This window comes from Acomys minous, assembly GCF_964271855.1.
Source record: "Acomys minous genome assembly, chromosome: 15".
Lineage (NCBI taxonomy): Eukaryota > Metazoa > Chordata > Mammalia > Rodentia > Muridae > Acomys > Acomys minous.
In genome coordinates this window covers 81905402-81922567 of record NC_140497.1, presented here as the reverse complement: position 1 = coordinate 81922567, position 17166 = coordinate 81905402, and the positions used below count along the sequence as shown (strand labels likewise).

General features: G+C 46.5%; 1 protein-coding gene across 1 annotated transcript in view; it reads right to left on the bottom strand.

The window, feature by feature from the left end:
* The window catches only part of LOC311584199 (uncharacterized protein), a 38814-nt gene that overhangs the window by 9792 nt on the left and 11856 nt on the right, over positions 1–17166 (bottom strand). The window contains exons 9-18 of the mRNA XM_084758300.1: positions 16990–17116; positions 14387–14520; positions 14250–14314; positions 14002–14084; positions 13601–13774; positions 9633–9732; positions 8723–8798; positions 8370–8548; positions 7650–7681; positions 2347–2545 (exon numbers count right to left, since the gene is read on the bottom strand). Coding sequence (XP_084614426.1) covers positions 2347–2545; positions 7650–7681; positions 8370–8548; positions 8723–8798; positions 9633–9732; positions 13601–13774; positions 14002–14084; positions 14250–14314; positions 14387–14520; positions 16990–17116 — 1169 coding nt within the window. The remainder of the gene's footprint in view (positions 1–2346; positions 2546–7649; positions 7682–8369; positions 8549–8722; positions 8799–9632; positions 9733–13600; positions 13775–14001; positions 14085–14249; positions 14315–14386; positions 14521–16989; positions 17117–17166) is intronic.

The following is a 17166-nucleotide window of genomic DNA, read 5'->3' as shown; positions in this document are numbered from 1 at the left end:
GTCTTTATTTCGATTTCCTTCATCTGGCCACTCTCTCCCCTCTCTTTGTCTGTGTATCTTTTTTTTCCCTATGGGATTTTTTTTCCTTCAGCTGAATCATCTATCTCTCCTCCTCTTCCTCCCTCACTTCTCCTTCCTCCACTCCAGTTGGGAGCGAACTCTCAGACAATTCCATTCCACCCAACCGTCTCACTTGTCCCTAACTCCAGCTCAGCCCATTAACACCAGCTCTGGGTAGATACCTCTCCAGATTTGCAGCAAGGAATTGTGGAGGCTTCCAAATCTTAGTTCCCAGCTCAGGAGAGATGTGAACTTGGACGTCGTCTAAGGTGGGAACTGATGGCCAACTTAGGAGCTGGCTCCCTGGGGTAAGGAGACAGCTTCAAAAGAGACAGAGGAGGGAAGAAGAGAGGGTGGCAAAGGAGACATGTGAAAGGCCAGGAAAAGGGATGGACACGGAGGGGCCTCAGGGAAGATAAGTGAGGATGTCATTCTGGAACCAAATAGAAAGACGGAGAAAGCCAAAGCACCAGAGAGCCGGGAGGAAATGAGAGAGAGAGGGAGAGAGAGAGAGAGAGGGAGAGAGAGAGAGAGAGAAAGAGAGAGAGAGACAGACAGATTCAGGAACCTGGAATCACAAGTGTGACAGAGATGAGAAGCAGGAAGGGGAGGGGACAACCAATGACGATGATTCTTTATCCATAAGAAAGTGGCAGAGGTAGGGTGGTGGTGGTGGTGCACACCTTTAATCCCAGCACTTGGGAGGAAAAGGCAGGCGGATCTCTGAGCTCAAGGCCAGCCTGCTCTACAGAGTGTGTTTTAGGACAGCCAGGGCTACACAGAGAAACACAGAGAAATCTTGTGTTGAAAAAAACAAAGGAGGAGGAGGAATAGGAGGAAGAGGAAAGGGGGGGGCAGGGAGGCAGGAGAGCAAGCTGACTGGAGGTTTAGTGCCGAGAGAGCCATATTGAAGGTAGATGGAGGGAACAGTCATCTGAATGTACAGTATCTCTGTGGATAACACACCAGAAAACATGAGAGTTTGGGGTCATCAAACGCAATGATGTTCGGGGCTGGAGAGATGGCTCAGAAGTTAAGAGCACTGACTGCTCTTCCAGGGGTCATGAATTCAATTCCCAGCAACCACATGGTGGCTCACACCCATCTATAATGTGATCTGATGGCCCTCTTCTGGTGTGCAGGTGTGCATGCAGGCAGAGAATTATATATGTAATAATAATAAATAAATAAATCTTTTTTTTTTTTAAAAAAAGGTTTTCCAATGGTTTTCCAAATGTCTAAAGGAAAAATGAGTTATCCAGAACTTCAAAGTATGAGTTTTGATAGGTACCTGAACTACGGGGAGATTAGCGACAGCTGTGTGCGTGCAAAGAATGGTGATGCTGAGAGGGCATCGGACCAGAGTCTCCTAAATGAGAATGCTGAAAGGAAAGAGGGCTGTGTGGACAGAAAGCAGGACTTCAGTGAAAAGCATTGGTAGCAACATCTATCCTATGAGTGACATCAAAACCCAAGCTGAGGTTCTGCAACAGGGAGGCAGTGCAGCATGGAGCAACGAAGCCTGTTGACCAGGGATGGGTGCCGAGCAGCAACTCCTCCCTCCCCAAGAAGTGTAGTCATTATGGGGAGACCAGAGAGAAGTTGGTCAGGCTGTGATGTAGGCCTGGGATAAAGTCGTTGCTTAGCACGCACAAGCACTACCAATGTTAGAAAGCATTCACCTTTGGCCTAGAGTGCATAAGGGAGCTCACTAATGCATCCTCCAGACATTAGCAAGAGTCTCTCTCCTCCAGAGGGGAGAGCAGCCAACGGGTTGGAGGGAAGAAAAAAAAATTACAATCTCTCTTCTGCTCCCAAAAAACCCCTGTAGATGGAAGTAAAAATCTCACGCTGGTTCCTATAGGGCAAGTATCAACCCAAGAGGCGCAGGCACTGACCTAAAACCAAGAGAGATGGGCCAGGACGAAGGCAAGACCTTCGACCCACTGCAGGAAGGCCTCAAATCCAACAACAGTGAGACTGAAAATTACCAGCCATGTGGCTACTCTGTGCTCCTCACCATGGGAGCTGCTGAATGTGACAAGCATCCAGGAATGAGGGAAAACCTCACCACGGTGAGAATACGACCCATAGTGCCGCTGGTGCCAGGTAAGGAAAAGGCGAGGCCTCTGAGCACAGGTTTGACCGAAAGGGAAACAGATGTGCTGGTGTGATGAGGCGAGAGGGGCTCACTTTGCTCTTTTTGCTTCTGGCTCCAGACCTTTCCTGACTTCTGAGGAACATATATACCCCCAGCACCCCAGTCCTGTGTGCTCCCATACTCACCTTGCCCAGGTGGCCCAAAAACCAGTTCCTTTTAGGGCCCTGAGGGAAACATCTGAGGCGGGAGCAGTTCTCACAGAATAAGTAAGTCCAGGCAAGGATTCTGGCCAAAAACCAGGAAGCGGCTCCAAGCAGCAGAAGATGCCACGGGGAAGCCACCAGAGAGCCCAGGTCCAACCCAAACACACTCAGCCGCAGCATCCTGCAGAGCAGACAGACACAGAGGTTCAGAAGAGGAGGAACCGGGAAACTCCTGAGTTACTGAACAAAGAAAGGCTAAGACTGTGGTTTGAAAGCAGAGCAAAGACAGGAGGGAGATGCAGGGAGAGAGATAGAGTGAGATAGAAAAGGAGGGGAAGGAAGACACAGGAAAGAGCTGCTTTAAACAGCATGGCTCTGCCTGAAGTACAGGGAAGTGGCTCCAGAAACTCAGGGTCACTGGTACCGATTGGCTGATAAACTTGTCCTGGTCAGAGCCAGGACCCTTCTCCTGCCTCATAGCCCCAGGCGGGTGGGTACCTTAGTTCAGGAGCAGCCTGTTCTCCAAGACCTCTTCTCCTCCCCAGTGAAATGCATTTATCCCCTTCCTAACTGCAGGGGGCTGGGCTTGTCCCAGGCTAAACCAATCAAGCCCTCCCAGGCTCACTTCTTTCCTGCCTGGGCAGCAGGCCAAAGCTAGGGGGGAGGGTCGGGGGGGGGATGGGGGGGTGGTTATGGCTGACTGAGTGCAAGGGCGCCAGACACACACAGAGAGGCAGATAGATGATCTTTAGAATGCCTGCCACCCCCACCCACCCCTCACAAGTCAGGGCCAAAGATGACTCTGGGCCACCAAATTTACAGCCACGCCTGCCTTTCCAAGGCCAACAGTCTGCAGATAATCAGCATGAAGGCGGAAGTACAGGTTCGAGTCTACCTGGTCATGAGCATCCTGTCAGCTTCTCTGCACATCTTGATGGTGGGGACGTGCAGAACTTCTCACTGCTGAACTAGGGCAGGGGGAGGGGGGCGGAGCGGGAAGCTGGCTCTGGACCGCTTCTGCTCACCAGCTGCACAGTCGGGCAGAGTTCAGTCCTGGCCTGTAGCAGCAGCCCAGCCCCTGGGTGGAACCAAGAAAACTAGACCAGAAAATCCAGCCATGATCAGGCTGAAGAGAGAAATATCCTAGCTGGGAAAACACACCTAGAGGCTGAAGGGTCAGAGTTCAAAGGGGAAGTGTGGAGGAAAGGAGTCTGACTGAAAGCCTATGAGCAGGGGCGGTCAGGCAAGAAAGAACAAACCAGCAGGGCATTGTCTTCTCAGCACAAAATGGGGCACTGCCTTTAACAGGAGCATGTGTTGTCCAGAAACTATCCTACATCACCATGTCTTGGACTTAGCAGTCACTGAATCCATCCGTGAGGGACCAACAGTCCTCCAAAGCCAGGGCATAAAGGAAAATTGGGTGGGCCAGCTCAAATGTTGACAGATAAAAGCAAGCTCAAAGTCCTGAAATAGAGTGTGTAAAGGTAGTTGGTTGGTGACTGAGATAGAAAGATAAGGGCAGTGGTCAGTGGATAAGTCCAGGTGGGTCAGCTCAGAGCCCCTCAAACCAGAAGTGAGGGCCTATGGAGCTAGCGGTCCACGATAGATCAGAATAAAGCAACTGCATGACTTCCTCCCCAGGGGATTTTTCACAAAGTGTTGTTCCCCTTTCCCCTAGTAAATTATTCAACTTTGTGGATACTTAAAAGCACATTCTTGTCATTGTAGTTGGTGCAGTTACACAACTACTTGTAACACTGAACTCTGGGTCAAGTAGACATCTGAAGGAAACATTCACTTTTCTAGAAGAATCTACACGGGAGGAGGCACAAGGAAGGACACTACAGGGAGCAGAGCAGGATAAGGCTTGTGAGGATTGAAACCATGGCTGTTCAGCTTGATCTAACTTTTTTTTTTTTTACTTTTTATTTGTGTGTATGGATGTTTTGTTTGCATGTGTGTGTGTGCACCACATACATGCCCGATTCCATATGACTACAGAGAAAAGCAAGTCAGATGCCCTGGGACTGGAGTTACAGAAAGTTACGAGCCACCATGTGGGTCCTAGGAATTGAGCCTGACTCTTCTGGAGGAGCATCCAGTGCTCGTAACCACTGAGCCATCTCTCCAGCCCTGGGTGGTTCTTTTTCAAAGACTGTATTCTTGCTTCCTTCCTTGCTCTGACTAAACTCTTGACTGCTTTTTCTACTACTGTGTACCAACCAAACCCTTCTCTTTCAGGAGTACAAGAATTCAGACTGCTGCTGGCGTTGAGAACAAAGGAAGTTGGAGACCTCCTCCAGACATTATGAGTGCTTGGCAGGACCTGGGAGCAAACACTGATTTTCACAGTCTGACTTTCACAGTCTGGACAAATGTCTAGTCTGAAAACACAGCTCAAACTGCTGTCTGAAGTCCTATCACCTGTCTAGAGCCAATACAGACTTTGGTCTTGACAATCCCATAACCACAGGTGCCAGTTTCTAAAAATAAGCCTGCCAGGCTATAAATAAACCAAGGATTACATCTATATTCAGGCCCTTTGGGAGGTTGATTCGGGAGGAATATGAATCAAGGACAACCTGGGCTACTACATATGATAAGATAAATGCAGGACCTATGTCATATCCTCAGATAAATATAGACACTGATATAGCAGTCATAATGGTCCACCATCACTGTCCCTTTGACTGCATCTAAGATCACCATGGAAGCTGACTTCTGGGAGTGTCTGTGGGAGTCTTTCAGAAAGGCTGAACCTAGAGCAAAGATCCACCCTGAATGTGGGCAACTTCATCCCCAGAACTGTGTTGCCTCCTAGACAAAAATAAGAAAATGACCCAAATAAGCAAATTCTCTTTGCTTAAGATCTCCTGTGACTGGCTGCCTCGAGTTCTTGCCACCACGGCTTTCCCACCATGATCGACTGGACCCTTCAACAGTGAGCCAAGGGAATCCCTTCCTTGCTTACCTTACTTTTTTCCAGCTGATTTATCGCTGAGAAGAGATAGGTAACTAATGTAGAAAAATTGGATGAGGGGAGAGGTCATTGGTTAAGAGGAACTTGGGGTGATTTGCTGAAGGGATGTGGAAGAGATTGAAATTCTGGGTTAGAAAAACCCCTAGATGATTGTAAGCAGATCTGAGTGGGATATTCTGACTACGATGGCTAACGTTATGTCCTAAGTTCAAGTTGCTTAAGAGATCAATGATACAAAAACACCTCTAACCTGTAACCCAAGGAAAGATAACTTGCTGGAATACTGGGGGCTATTTGTTCACGTAAGATGAACATGTTCATGTACATGTTCATGTACCATGTGGTTTGTTAACCACGTGTTTTTCATTTTTGTAAACAAGGTCAGTTGCCCCAGTTATACAGGATGTGTGCTTGATCACAGGTAGTCAAAAAGCATATGAGGATGTGCTTGCCTCTGATTGCATGAAGGCAGGAAGTACGTAGCCTTGATCCCCTGACTAATGTAATTTAGTGTCATACTCTGAGCATGAGTTTTAGGTATGGACCTAGCCAGTACCATGGTCCTGTCCAGTGTTTAATAAACCCTCTTTTTTTAAAAAAAATTATTTATTATGTATACAATACTCTGCCTGCATTATACCTGCAGGCCAGAAGAAGACATCAGATCACGTTATAGATGGTTGTGAGGCACCATGTGGTTGCTGGGACTTGAATCAGGACCTCTGGAAGAGCAGTAGTGCTCTTAACCTCTGAGCTATCTCCCCAGCCCCAATTAACCCTCTTATTTTTTTTTTTAAAAATGTATTTGTGGTCACTCTGGCAAATCTCAGACCCATAGCACTGATTAGTGTTCAGAGCACCACAGTGCTGATGGGAATGAAGGTGTAGTCAGTCACACAGTGCTGATGGGAATGAAGGTGTAGTCAGTCAAATTTCTTAGAGGAACAGGACCCCTTTGAGAACCGGGACACAGGGCATCCGCTGGCTTCATTCTGTCCTTGTTCTGAGAAGCTGAGTGGAGTTGCATTCAAACACCATGGACTGATTTGATTGGCAGAAGAACTCTGTGGGTAGACAACGGTTCAGGTTGTATGCTATAGTGGTCATTTTTTTTTTCTATCAAGGTCTCCTCTGAAAGAGCAGTGATCAGGGCAGAAAGATGAAAGCATGGAGTTTAAAAAAAAACAGTGTGAGAGAGTTTAAAGTTGCAGACAAGGATGATGAAGGGCAAACTGCTGTCGTGCTCAAGAGATTAATCCATTAAAGGGAACCCTCCAATCCTGACTGGCACGCTAGGGCAGGCGCCTTGAAGGCAAAACCCCAACCACCAATGGCTTCAGCTTGAAACAATATAACTACATTTGAAAAAAAGAAGTTTGAAACGAGAATGCTGCAGAAGTGATTCCTTGTTCCAAAACGGTCACCTAGAACTTGTTTTTCCCAGCATCAACTTCACAGGCAAAGAGAAGCCAACGGACACAGCAGAACCTGTCAACAACATCACAAACTACTGGTTGATGGGGGACGCTTGGAGGCTTGCACCAGGCTACTAGAAAGCCTCTGCAGCTGGGCAACGTGTCTCAAGAAAGCCTTGACAGGTTGGTGCACGGTGCTGGGAATTCTGATGCTTAGTTGATACGAAGACCCTAGTACATCGGGAGATTGCAGGAGAATGAGATGTCTACCATGGAATACTTGACACAAAAAGTAGAACTGACCAAAAAAGAAACTGTTTGCTCCCCCCCCAAAAAAAAGCAGCAGAAGGGACAAGACTTCCAAGGGTTGCTGGAGCAGAGATGCTTTCATCAGGAGTCCTAGATGCTGCGTATGGAGCTGCAGAGGTTTCTGCTGTTGTTTCTTTCTTCCCCTGATGTGTTTCTATTTTCATTTTGTTTTTCTTTTCCTATTTTTCCTTTCCATGTTCACATTACTCTACCTTGGACTGGGAAGTTTATTCTGCCCCATGCATATTAGAAATACTTTAGTAGGTGGGTTTTCAGCTTCTTGTTTGTTTCTTATAAAACCTTACAATTGAGGTCTCTGGAGAAGCTGTGGAGTTAGTAAGGGCTCCCCTCACATCTCCAAAGAAACTGTGGAGTTAGAACTTTTGAGTAATGAAGGATTTGAACATTTTCAAAGCTACTTTATTCAGTTTTTTTTTTTAATGTTTATACGTCCCTTCCAACCCACCTACCCTAGCTAGGAGAGAAAAGAGGCTAAGAGGGACAGGAGAAGTAGACCGTTTTAGATTCAGTTCCTTGAAGCCATCCACTCTTTGTTGTTAGGATTCGAGTAGACGCACCAAACAGCAAAGCAGCGACTCAGCAAAGGTGACTGCAAGTGAAGCGGCCAGAATCCAGAACCTCGAAGCCGTCTCTGGAGCATTTCTCTTTAGGAATGTCTCGCGATGTGGAGCAGTGAACAGCCAAACGATGGGAAGCGATGCCGAAATCAAAAAAGTCCAGCCTCTGGATCTGGGCTCATATGTACATCTCCTCTCAGAGTCCGTTCTAGGCTGTTTATCCGTTGGCAAAGACCATACCTTTACAAAAAGCAGTTCCACCTTCTAGTAGACAAATACTGTGTGTTCTCCTACAAGTCTGTTTCCAGTGGGCAAATGCCACACACCCTCACACAAGTCTGTTTCACACCTTACACTTAGGATCCAAACAAAAACATGTTTATTTCCACTACATAGTAAGTGCTGGAATTATCTTAAACGATGGCAGGTTTGGAAACTAAATAAGTGCATTTTGCACTGAGGTCAAAATTACAGCTTGTAGGACAGAAGTGGAATGTTTGCCACCCTCATTGTACCCCTGCAGGTAGATGGGAGGTGGGTTCAGGATAATCTCTAGAGCAAAGGCTTCAAGCTTCCTAATGCTGAGACCCTTTAATATAATCCTTCGTGTTGTGGTGGCCCCCAACCATAAAGTTATTTTTGGTGCTACTTCATAACTATAATTTGTTACGTTTATGAATCATAATATAAACACCCGTGTTTTTTACAATGGTCTTAGGTGACCACCAAAGGAGTAAATGACTCACGGGTTGATAAGCACTGCTCTACATGCTGAAGGACAGCAGAAGGCTCCAGAACCTGTCTCAACCCCGGTGGAAAAGTGGAGATCAATCCAGATTGTCCTCGGACCTCCACACACACACATTCATACTTGCACACATGAAGAAACACACTCAGACCTATACAAAAAGTATTAAGATATTAAATACTTACATCAGGACTCTCTGTCAAAATAAATACCAGTATAAGTATACATACATACACACACACACACACACACACACACACACACACACACACACACACACAAGAACATGGGGCTGGAGAGTTGACTCAGAGGTAAGAACACGTACCATTCCTGTCGAGAACCCTAGTTTGTTTTCCAGCAGGCATATCTGGTGGCTCACAACTGCCCCCTGGGCACACACACTAAAAGAGGGAGAGGGAGAGAGAGGGGGAGGGGTGGGAGAGAGGGAAAGAGGGAAAGAGAGAAAGAGAGAAAGAGAGACTGATTGATTGTTTCTGTGAAGAGCCCTGACTGATTCAGGGATGAAGTCAAGTCCCGCTCTCCTTGAGTCTACACAATGTCCACGACTTCTTGGACAGTGAAGTTTATATTATAAACAGAGTACAACTTTCTCTGCATCCCACTGGAATACACAATCTTGGCTCCAGCATACATGTTAAAGGGATGCCCAAGCAGCCCCATGGAGAGGCCTTGTCTGAAAGGGCATGAGCTCCTCAGCCATTTGTCCATAATGGGAGCTAGCCATCTTGAAAATGTCTCCATCCCCCTGAGATGACCTACCCTAGATAATGTTCAATAAAGTATAGAAGGCCATCCCTGCTAAGCCCTGCCCCAAATGTATATTCTTACATTTATAAACAAATTCCTACACTTAACAGAGATGGGGGAGCTCACAGTATTCCTTAATACATGGTCATCAAAGAGCATGTCTTTGACACCTGCTTTATGACAGAGTGATGGCATGGGCACCAGCTTTGATGCTCATGTCCTCCGGCACACAGTCAGGGAACCCACCACTGTGAATAGCCTTATGAATTTTCTGACTCTTAGCAGGCTGTTAGGAAAGAAATGAGCACCTGCCTTGGCATCAGACAGACCAAGGTTAAGGCTGGTCCTTGCTACTTACCAACAGTGTATGACTTGAGCAAGTGACTTCCCCTCCGAGCTCAAAGCCCTCCTTGTTAATCGAGACCCAAAAAGGAGCCATATAGCACAACATCTTAGTTTGAACTCACCGGCAGCAGACCCAATGCAAGGACTCCAGGGTAACCAGACAAGGTTCCCACTGCCAAGCATCTCTTTGGGAGGGGATCCCAGGAAACACCAGGAACAACTCTGGGGGGAAGTGGGATGGAGATGGGAGACAGGAGGTAAAGGCAGCTTGAAGGAAGTTTGCACTCTGGACAACCTGTGTTCAGTTCAGAGCAGCGACCACTCATCTCAGAGTCATCCCAGCCGTAATGTAGACCCAGGGCTGCTTCCAAGGGCAGTGTCTCTCCGGAGTGTGGAGCCTGAACTCCAAGGGTCAGGCCTAGGTACTGGAGCAGGGAGCTGTGACACTGTCTGTTGCCATGAGCACAGCTGGTGTGGACAATTTCTTTACTCAATGACTCTGACGCAAATATGCCCACACACATTAATATGCTAGGACACCAATACAATGTATAAACTCATTTAGAACATAATGAACTACATGTGTGCATACACATATTTGCCCAAATGTACATATTCACATACACACAGTTGGAACACGTTAAGGGGCCAGTTCTGCTGACCCAAAGCTGCAGGATATCCATAGCATAGGGTAGCAATGGGATGACCCAGAGGAGTCCCGATGAATATACAAAATTGATGGTGTCACAGAAGCCAGAGATCTCGGGCCAGACTGATGACTTATTGCAATGAACATTTGCAAGTGAAAATGTGTGGTCAGAGGGTTGTACTACGGACACACTGTGACGCACTACAGCTTCCACGGCAAGATGTTTTTTATGCTTTGTTTTGTTGCTGTTTGTTTGTGTGTAAGAGTTTTATTTTGAGGAGACGGAAAGATGCGTGGGACTGCGGTTCATCATATGAAACTCACAAGGAATTGATGGAAAGACGAAGAAAGGCAGGGGCTAGAGAGATGGCTCAGTTAAGAGCACTGGCTGCTCTTCCAGAGGACCTTAATTCAATTCCCAGCACCCATGTGACAGTTCACAACTATCAGTGGCTCTGACTCCAGCATACCCAGCACCCTCACACAGACATACATGCAGGTAAAACGCCAGTACACATAACATTAAAATAAATAAATTACTTTTGAAAAGGCCATGGGAAAGGCATTGTGATTATGGCCATGTCACTGTACTCTGATTTCTATTTCTATATCCAGTGTTCAGCAAACTGTGGCCACCCATGCATCAGGCGTCCTTCTATATTGTTTATGGACTAAGAATGGTTTTTAAATTGAAAAGATGTTAGAGTGAGAGAAGGGAGTAAGTGCAGCCTAATTTGGAAAAATAGAGCATGCAAGCCTAAAATGTTTATTATATTCCACTTTAAGAAAAAAATAACTGAGGGCTGAAGAGATGGCTTAGTGGTTAAAAGCATTGCCTGCTCTTCCAGAGGTCCAGGGTCCAATCACCAGCACCCACATGGTGGCTCACAACTTCCATAACTGTGTGGGATCCAATTCCCTCTTCTGGTATGCAGACAGATATACATATACACACACAAAACAACCATATATGTTAAACAAATAAGTAATTTTAAATGAAAAAATATTTCAACTCCTATGTATAACAATAAGTGGTAAGTAAATTTTTCCAAGAATCATTACTGAATATATATTATGAAAGAGTACTCAGATAAAAATCTAACAAAATATATGTGGTATATCTGTGATGAAAACTTCAAGATATTAATGAAATAAATCTTGGCAAAGGCGTACCGCGTTCATGGACACGTTAGCTCAATATGGTGAGATGATGATCATACTCAAACTGATTCTTTAATGGAACAAAAACTCAAAGTCCCAGCAGGACTCTTTGTATTAATAGATACATTGCTTGTGACATTTTTATGAAAACACAAAGGACATAGGTGACCCAAAAAATATTCAAAAGTGAAAATACAACTGCAAGATTCAAGACACACTATAAAACCATTAGAGTGTGGTAGCTATAATTGCACAATTACCAGTTACTGAAATAGTCCACCCCAAATGTCTTCCAAAATACCTACTGTGTGCTCTCCCTTGCAGACAAGCATTCCCAAGGAGTCAAACCCAAAGGCCACCTGTCACCTCTATTTTTCCCAAAGTCCAAGACCTATGCGTGATGAGTAATGCTCCTCTCACATTCTTTTTTTCTTTAAGGGAGGGGTGTTTAGACAAGGTTTCTCTACATAGCTCAGGCTGTCCAGGAACTATGTAGATGAGGCTGGCCTAGAACTCAGAAAGATTCATGTGCCTCCCAAGGCTGGGGTTACAGGCGTGTACCACCACAGGCAGCCTTCCCCTCAGGTTCCAATGCAGATGACTGTGGTCTAGAAACTTTTTTAAAAAAGTAATTATCACCTTGTACATCCTAGAACAGAGTCACTAGTGGCAGTGGATTGTGCCCATTTAAAATCACACTTAAGGGGCTGGGACCTGGCTCTGTGAATAATGTGTTTTAAGGGTTCAATCCTGAGAACCCTCCTAAAATTGGGTGTAAAGTGGTACGCATGTGTACTCTCACCAGGGGGAGGACAGGGGCAAGAAGATTCCAGAGTTCACTGACTATTGTGGTTAGCTTAATTGGTGAGCTCCAGGCCAACGAGAGACCTTGTCTCAAAGAGGGTAACAGCATTGCTTAACATCAACCCTGAGCTGTCCTCACGCATGCATGCGCGCATGCACGCACGCACACACGCCACTGGAAAAGTAACAGATTCAGGAAGATATGTAGCTCAGCAGTTTGCCTACTATGTGCAAGGACTGGGCTTCAACCAAAGGGGTACCAAAAACCCCAAAGATACTCCGTAAATAAGAACAGAACACTAGAGATGGCTTAAGGATTATATTTTTGTTGTAAGTCATTTCTCAAGTCAAAGATATATAAAACTCTGGTTGTATGTGTGTTTAAGTTTTGAGATAAGGTCTCGTGATGCTGGCCTCAAACTTTCTATATCTAGCCCAGGCTAGTCTCTAACTCATGAAACTGTTTTCATGAGAGAGGGAAATCAAATGCTAGAGGATATATATATATATATATATATATATATATATATATATATATATATGTGTGTGTGTGTGTGTGTGTGTGTGTGTGTGTGTGTGTGTGTGTGTGTGTGTGTGTATGTGTATGTGTGTGTGTGTGTGTGTACATGACACACAGAGACGTGCTTATGAGGTCAGAGGTTTATGTGACGTGTCTTCATTCATCACTTTCCACCTTATTTCCTGAGACAGAATCTCTCAGGGACCCTGGAGCACTCTGATTCAGCTGGACTGACTGGCCTCTGAAGCCATGGCATCCTCCTGTCCCCACAACTGAGTCACCTCCCGCAGCCCCAAGAGAAATAAGTGGGGAAGGTGAAAGAACAGCAGCGCACAGGGAGCCTGCCTAGTGTGGCGCCATTTTAAATGTAAGCTGCTTTAGCGTCCTTGGGACATCACAAGCCCCCAGCGACATTTAACATCATTGTCAGGGGCTCCCAGACAGTATCCTAAGAAACTGCCCTTCATTTCTACAAATATCCTTTCACATACGACAGGCCAGCCATAGCGGCCCACTCTTCTCATTACAGCCCTAGGATGGTGAGGGCAGAGCTTTGCTGCAAATTAAAGGCCAGCCTGGTCTATGCACTAAAAGCTACATCGTGAGACCCTGTGTCAAAATCAAAAGAAAGAAGAAAACAGTAGCGTAGTGACAGAGCCTCAGGCCTGTCAGTAAACCTTGTATCTCCTGCTTTAAAATCTATGGTGCCTCCTTATCGTTAAAAGAATTAAGTCCACGCTTGAGTTTGGGCGCAAGTCTCGTCAGCCTGCAAGCCCTGTGCATCACCCAGGAAACAAACGGGAAGGCTCTGGGACTCAGCCTCCCCTTCTGTCATCCAGGCCACCAGAGGATCTCTGTTGTCCTGCAGCGCCCCCTGCTGGCTCTCGGTGAGGCTACGCTTATTCTGGTTTCCGCCGAGCAAAGTGAGTGGGACAGGCCTAGGCTGGGTCACTCACTGCGCGCTTGCGCTCAGCGGCTCCACTTTCAACCACAGCCCGCCCTCTGCGCGCAGGGTCAGCTCCGGCTTCCGGCGCGGCTCCGTGTCATCCGGCAGCATGCGGAAGCGCAGCAGCGTCAGCGCCAGAGCCACCTTTATCTCACTCATCGCGAAAGTCTGTCCTATGCAGTTCCTGCGGGAAGGTGGGGGTGAGGACTGCACTGGGACCCAACCAGCCCCCAAGGTTTAAATTTGACAAGGTCCCTGTTGCTCCTGGCCAGCCTGAGAGGCAGGGAGCGCCCAAGACAGATCAGCCCTGCCTTTCACCTTCCAACCAGAACCTAACCATCCCAACTTCTCCTGTCCCCAGCGAAAGCCCCCCACACCACGGTCTGTGCACCCCAAGCCTTCTCGCCTTACCTGGGCCCGGCAGAAAAGGGAATAAAAGCCAGAGGTGACCTCTTCTGTGGGTTTTCTGGGTCAAAGCGGAAGGGGTCATAGACCTGTGTGGATCAACCAAGACTAGGCTGATGGGTCGCATCTCTCTGCACGCCCAGCTATTCCCGAACAGATGGATATGGAGACAGAAGAGTGACAGCTCTGGTTTTCCAGGCAAGGGCTGCATCTCTTCCCTCGGTCCCAGAACTGGGGAGTAGGCAGGGTCGCACCTCAGGGTCTGGCCAGACTGAAGGGTTGTGATGAACCCCGAAGATGCTGATGATGCAGTCGCTCCCTTTTGGACAAGAAGGGAAGTCAGTGCTGCCCCTGGGGACCACCAGGAGCCACCTCCCCATACAGTCCACACCTTTAGGGATGACCCGGCCATCTGGGAGCGTAATGTCCTGGGTGCAGAAGCGAGAGATGTTGGTAACCGGGGGATGCAGCCGCAGACTCTCCTTGATGCACATGGTCAGGAAGGGTAGCTGGCCCAGGTGGTCCCTAAGAAACCACCACATAATTATCCAAGGAGTAAAAACAAAGCCCTGGTCTGCTAGGTGGCTTGTCATTAAAAGGGTTAGCACCCACTCTTGATAACCTGAATTCAATACCCAGCCCGCACAAGGGGATAGAAGAAAACCAAGTCCCAAGACTTGTCTTCTAACCTTCACACATGCACCATGGACTGCATGTACACATGCACGCGCACACACATGCACGCATGCATGCACGCACATGTGCGCAGGTGATCATTAGTCCTATAACAAAGTTAATTTAAAAAACAAAATAATAATAATAAAAATTTTAAAGTTAATTCAAAATGAATAAAAAATATTTGTTCATTTTATTATTTTCATTTTTATGTGTATGTGTTGGGTAAGCCAGAGGCATCTTCCTCTCTCCCTCTCCATCTACTGTTTTGAGACAGTGTCTTTCACTGAACATAAGAACTGGGTATTTAGGTTAGACTGGCTGGCCAACACAATCCAATTTCCTGCCCCCTGAGCTCCAGCAGTGGGGTAGCATTTTACATGGATTCTGGGAATTCAAACTAAAGTCTTCATGGTAGCAGTAAGTGCATTACCCACTGAGCCATCACCCCAGCCCTGTTTTATGGATCTCACTTTGTTTTTGAGACAAAGTGTCACTATGTAGCTTGACTAGCCTGGAACTTCCTGTAGACCAGGCTCACCTCAAAACCAGAGATCCACCTGCCTCTCTGTCTTCCAAGTGTTCAATTTAAGGCTTGTGCTGCCGTGCCTGGATATAAGGTTCTTCTGTATGTTTGTTTGTTTGTTTAAACAAGGTCTCATGTAGCCTAAGCTGGCCTTGAACTCCCTGTATAGGCAAGGATGGCTTTGAACTGATCCTTCTGCCTCCACCTCATGACTGCCGGAGAACAGGAATGACCCAGTACCCTCAACTCTGAACAAAAGATTAAAGCACTAGAAAAATCAAAACAACCACAAAAAATACTGAGGAAACTGACTTGACATTTTTAGGAACATTTCTAAGAAAAACATACTTATCAAAAGATATCTTTACCCAAAAAAAGAAGATATCTTTAAATGTTTTCATATATTTACATGAGAGACCTGTAAAAAGTAAATGGAGGCAGGCCAGATTCAGAAGGGGGAGGCAGGAGGATCAAATTTTCAAAGGCAGCTGGGCTTTAGGAGACTGTCTATTGTTGAGGACCTATTGCACTTCCTAACACCCACACTCATGTGTACATACCCACACACAAGCAGAAGTGAAAATAAGGGCCGGGCGTGGTGGTGCACGCCTTTAATCCCAGCACTTGGGAGGCAGAGGCAGGCGGATCGCTGTGAGTTCGAGGCCAGCCTGGTCCACAAAGAGAGTCCAGGACAGCCAAGGCTACACAGAGAAACCCTGTCTCGAAAAACCAAAAAAAAAAAAAAAAAAAAAAAAAAAAAAGAAGTGAAAATAAATCTGTTTAAAGGTGAATAAGTAAAAATAAATGTTTGTCTGTTCTGACTAGAGGATGGAGTCTTTCTTCCACATCTGAAAAGCTGAACCTATAAGGTTCGTTATGACATCGGCCATTTTCAAAGTTCGTCATTTCTGTGTGGCGAGAGTAAATATACAGCGCATTATTGTTAACCACAGATGGGCTAGTGTGGCGAGCGCCACTAACCGTCTGCAATTCTGTGCCTACACACCAATTCTCCATCTGCCCAACTCCTTAGCAGACTGGTTAAGGAGAATAAATAATCTATCAAGGCCAAATAAGATAGCATAAGAAGCATTTTTGTGACAGAACACTGGGAATTCTTAAATTTCCAAAAGTTTGAACCTAAAAGCCCAAAAGGAAGGGGCAGTCACAAAAATGGAGAGCCTGTGTATTAAGATACCGTGGACCACACAGTATTCAAAGGAGTCATTCAGGGCTGTCTGTGATCCTACTATCATGTGGGGTGTGTGTGTGTGTGTGTGTGTGTGTGTGTGTGTGTGCGCGCGCGCGCGCGTGCGTGATGCAAATCAACAAGCAAAGGACACATAACCCTAGAGAAAAGTAGGCAGAGGATATGAACTAGGAATTCACAGTGGGGGGGGGGGGTCAGACAGTAGAGATTTAAGAAGCGATGCCCTAGCTGGTCAGGTAATTCCAGGAGGTTGACACATAAAAGAAGGACACTGAGTGCCAGGCCCACTTGAACTACATAACTAGACCAAGAAAAAACAAAAGTGGGGCCAGGGAGGTAGATCCTCAGGTAAGGACACTTGCTGCGGATCCTGACACCCTGAGTTCAATCCATAGAGCCCACATGGTAGAGATCCAAGTCCTAAAAGTTCCTCTGACCTCCACACATGTACTTAGTACATGCACACTCCCAGCACGGACACTCACACATGAATGAATGAATGACGTGTAAGTGTGATTTTTTGATATCAAAAATAGCAACCGCCATCCTGGCTCACCGCTATACTCATGGCACTTGGTCTCACCATTCAATCTCAGGCTCTCCGTCCCCCAGGAGCTCCTGCACTTCCTGTCGGCAGCGCTCCTGGTATTCCGGATGCCTCGACAAATTGTACAGGATCCAGGAGAGTGCGCTGGATGTGGTATCATGGCCTGAGGGGTAGAGAGGAAGGTCCGGGTGTCTGGGATGGTTTAGCACCCCA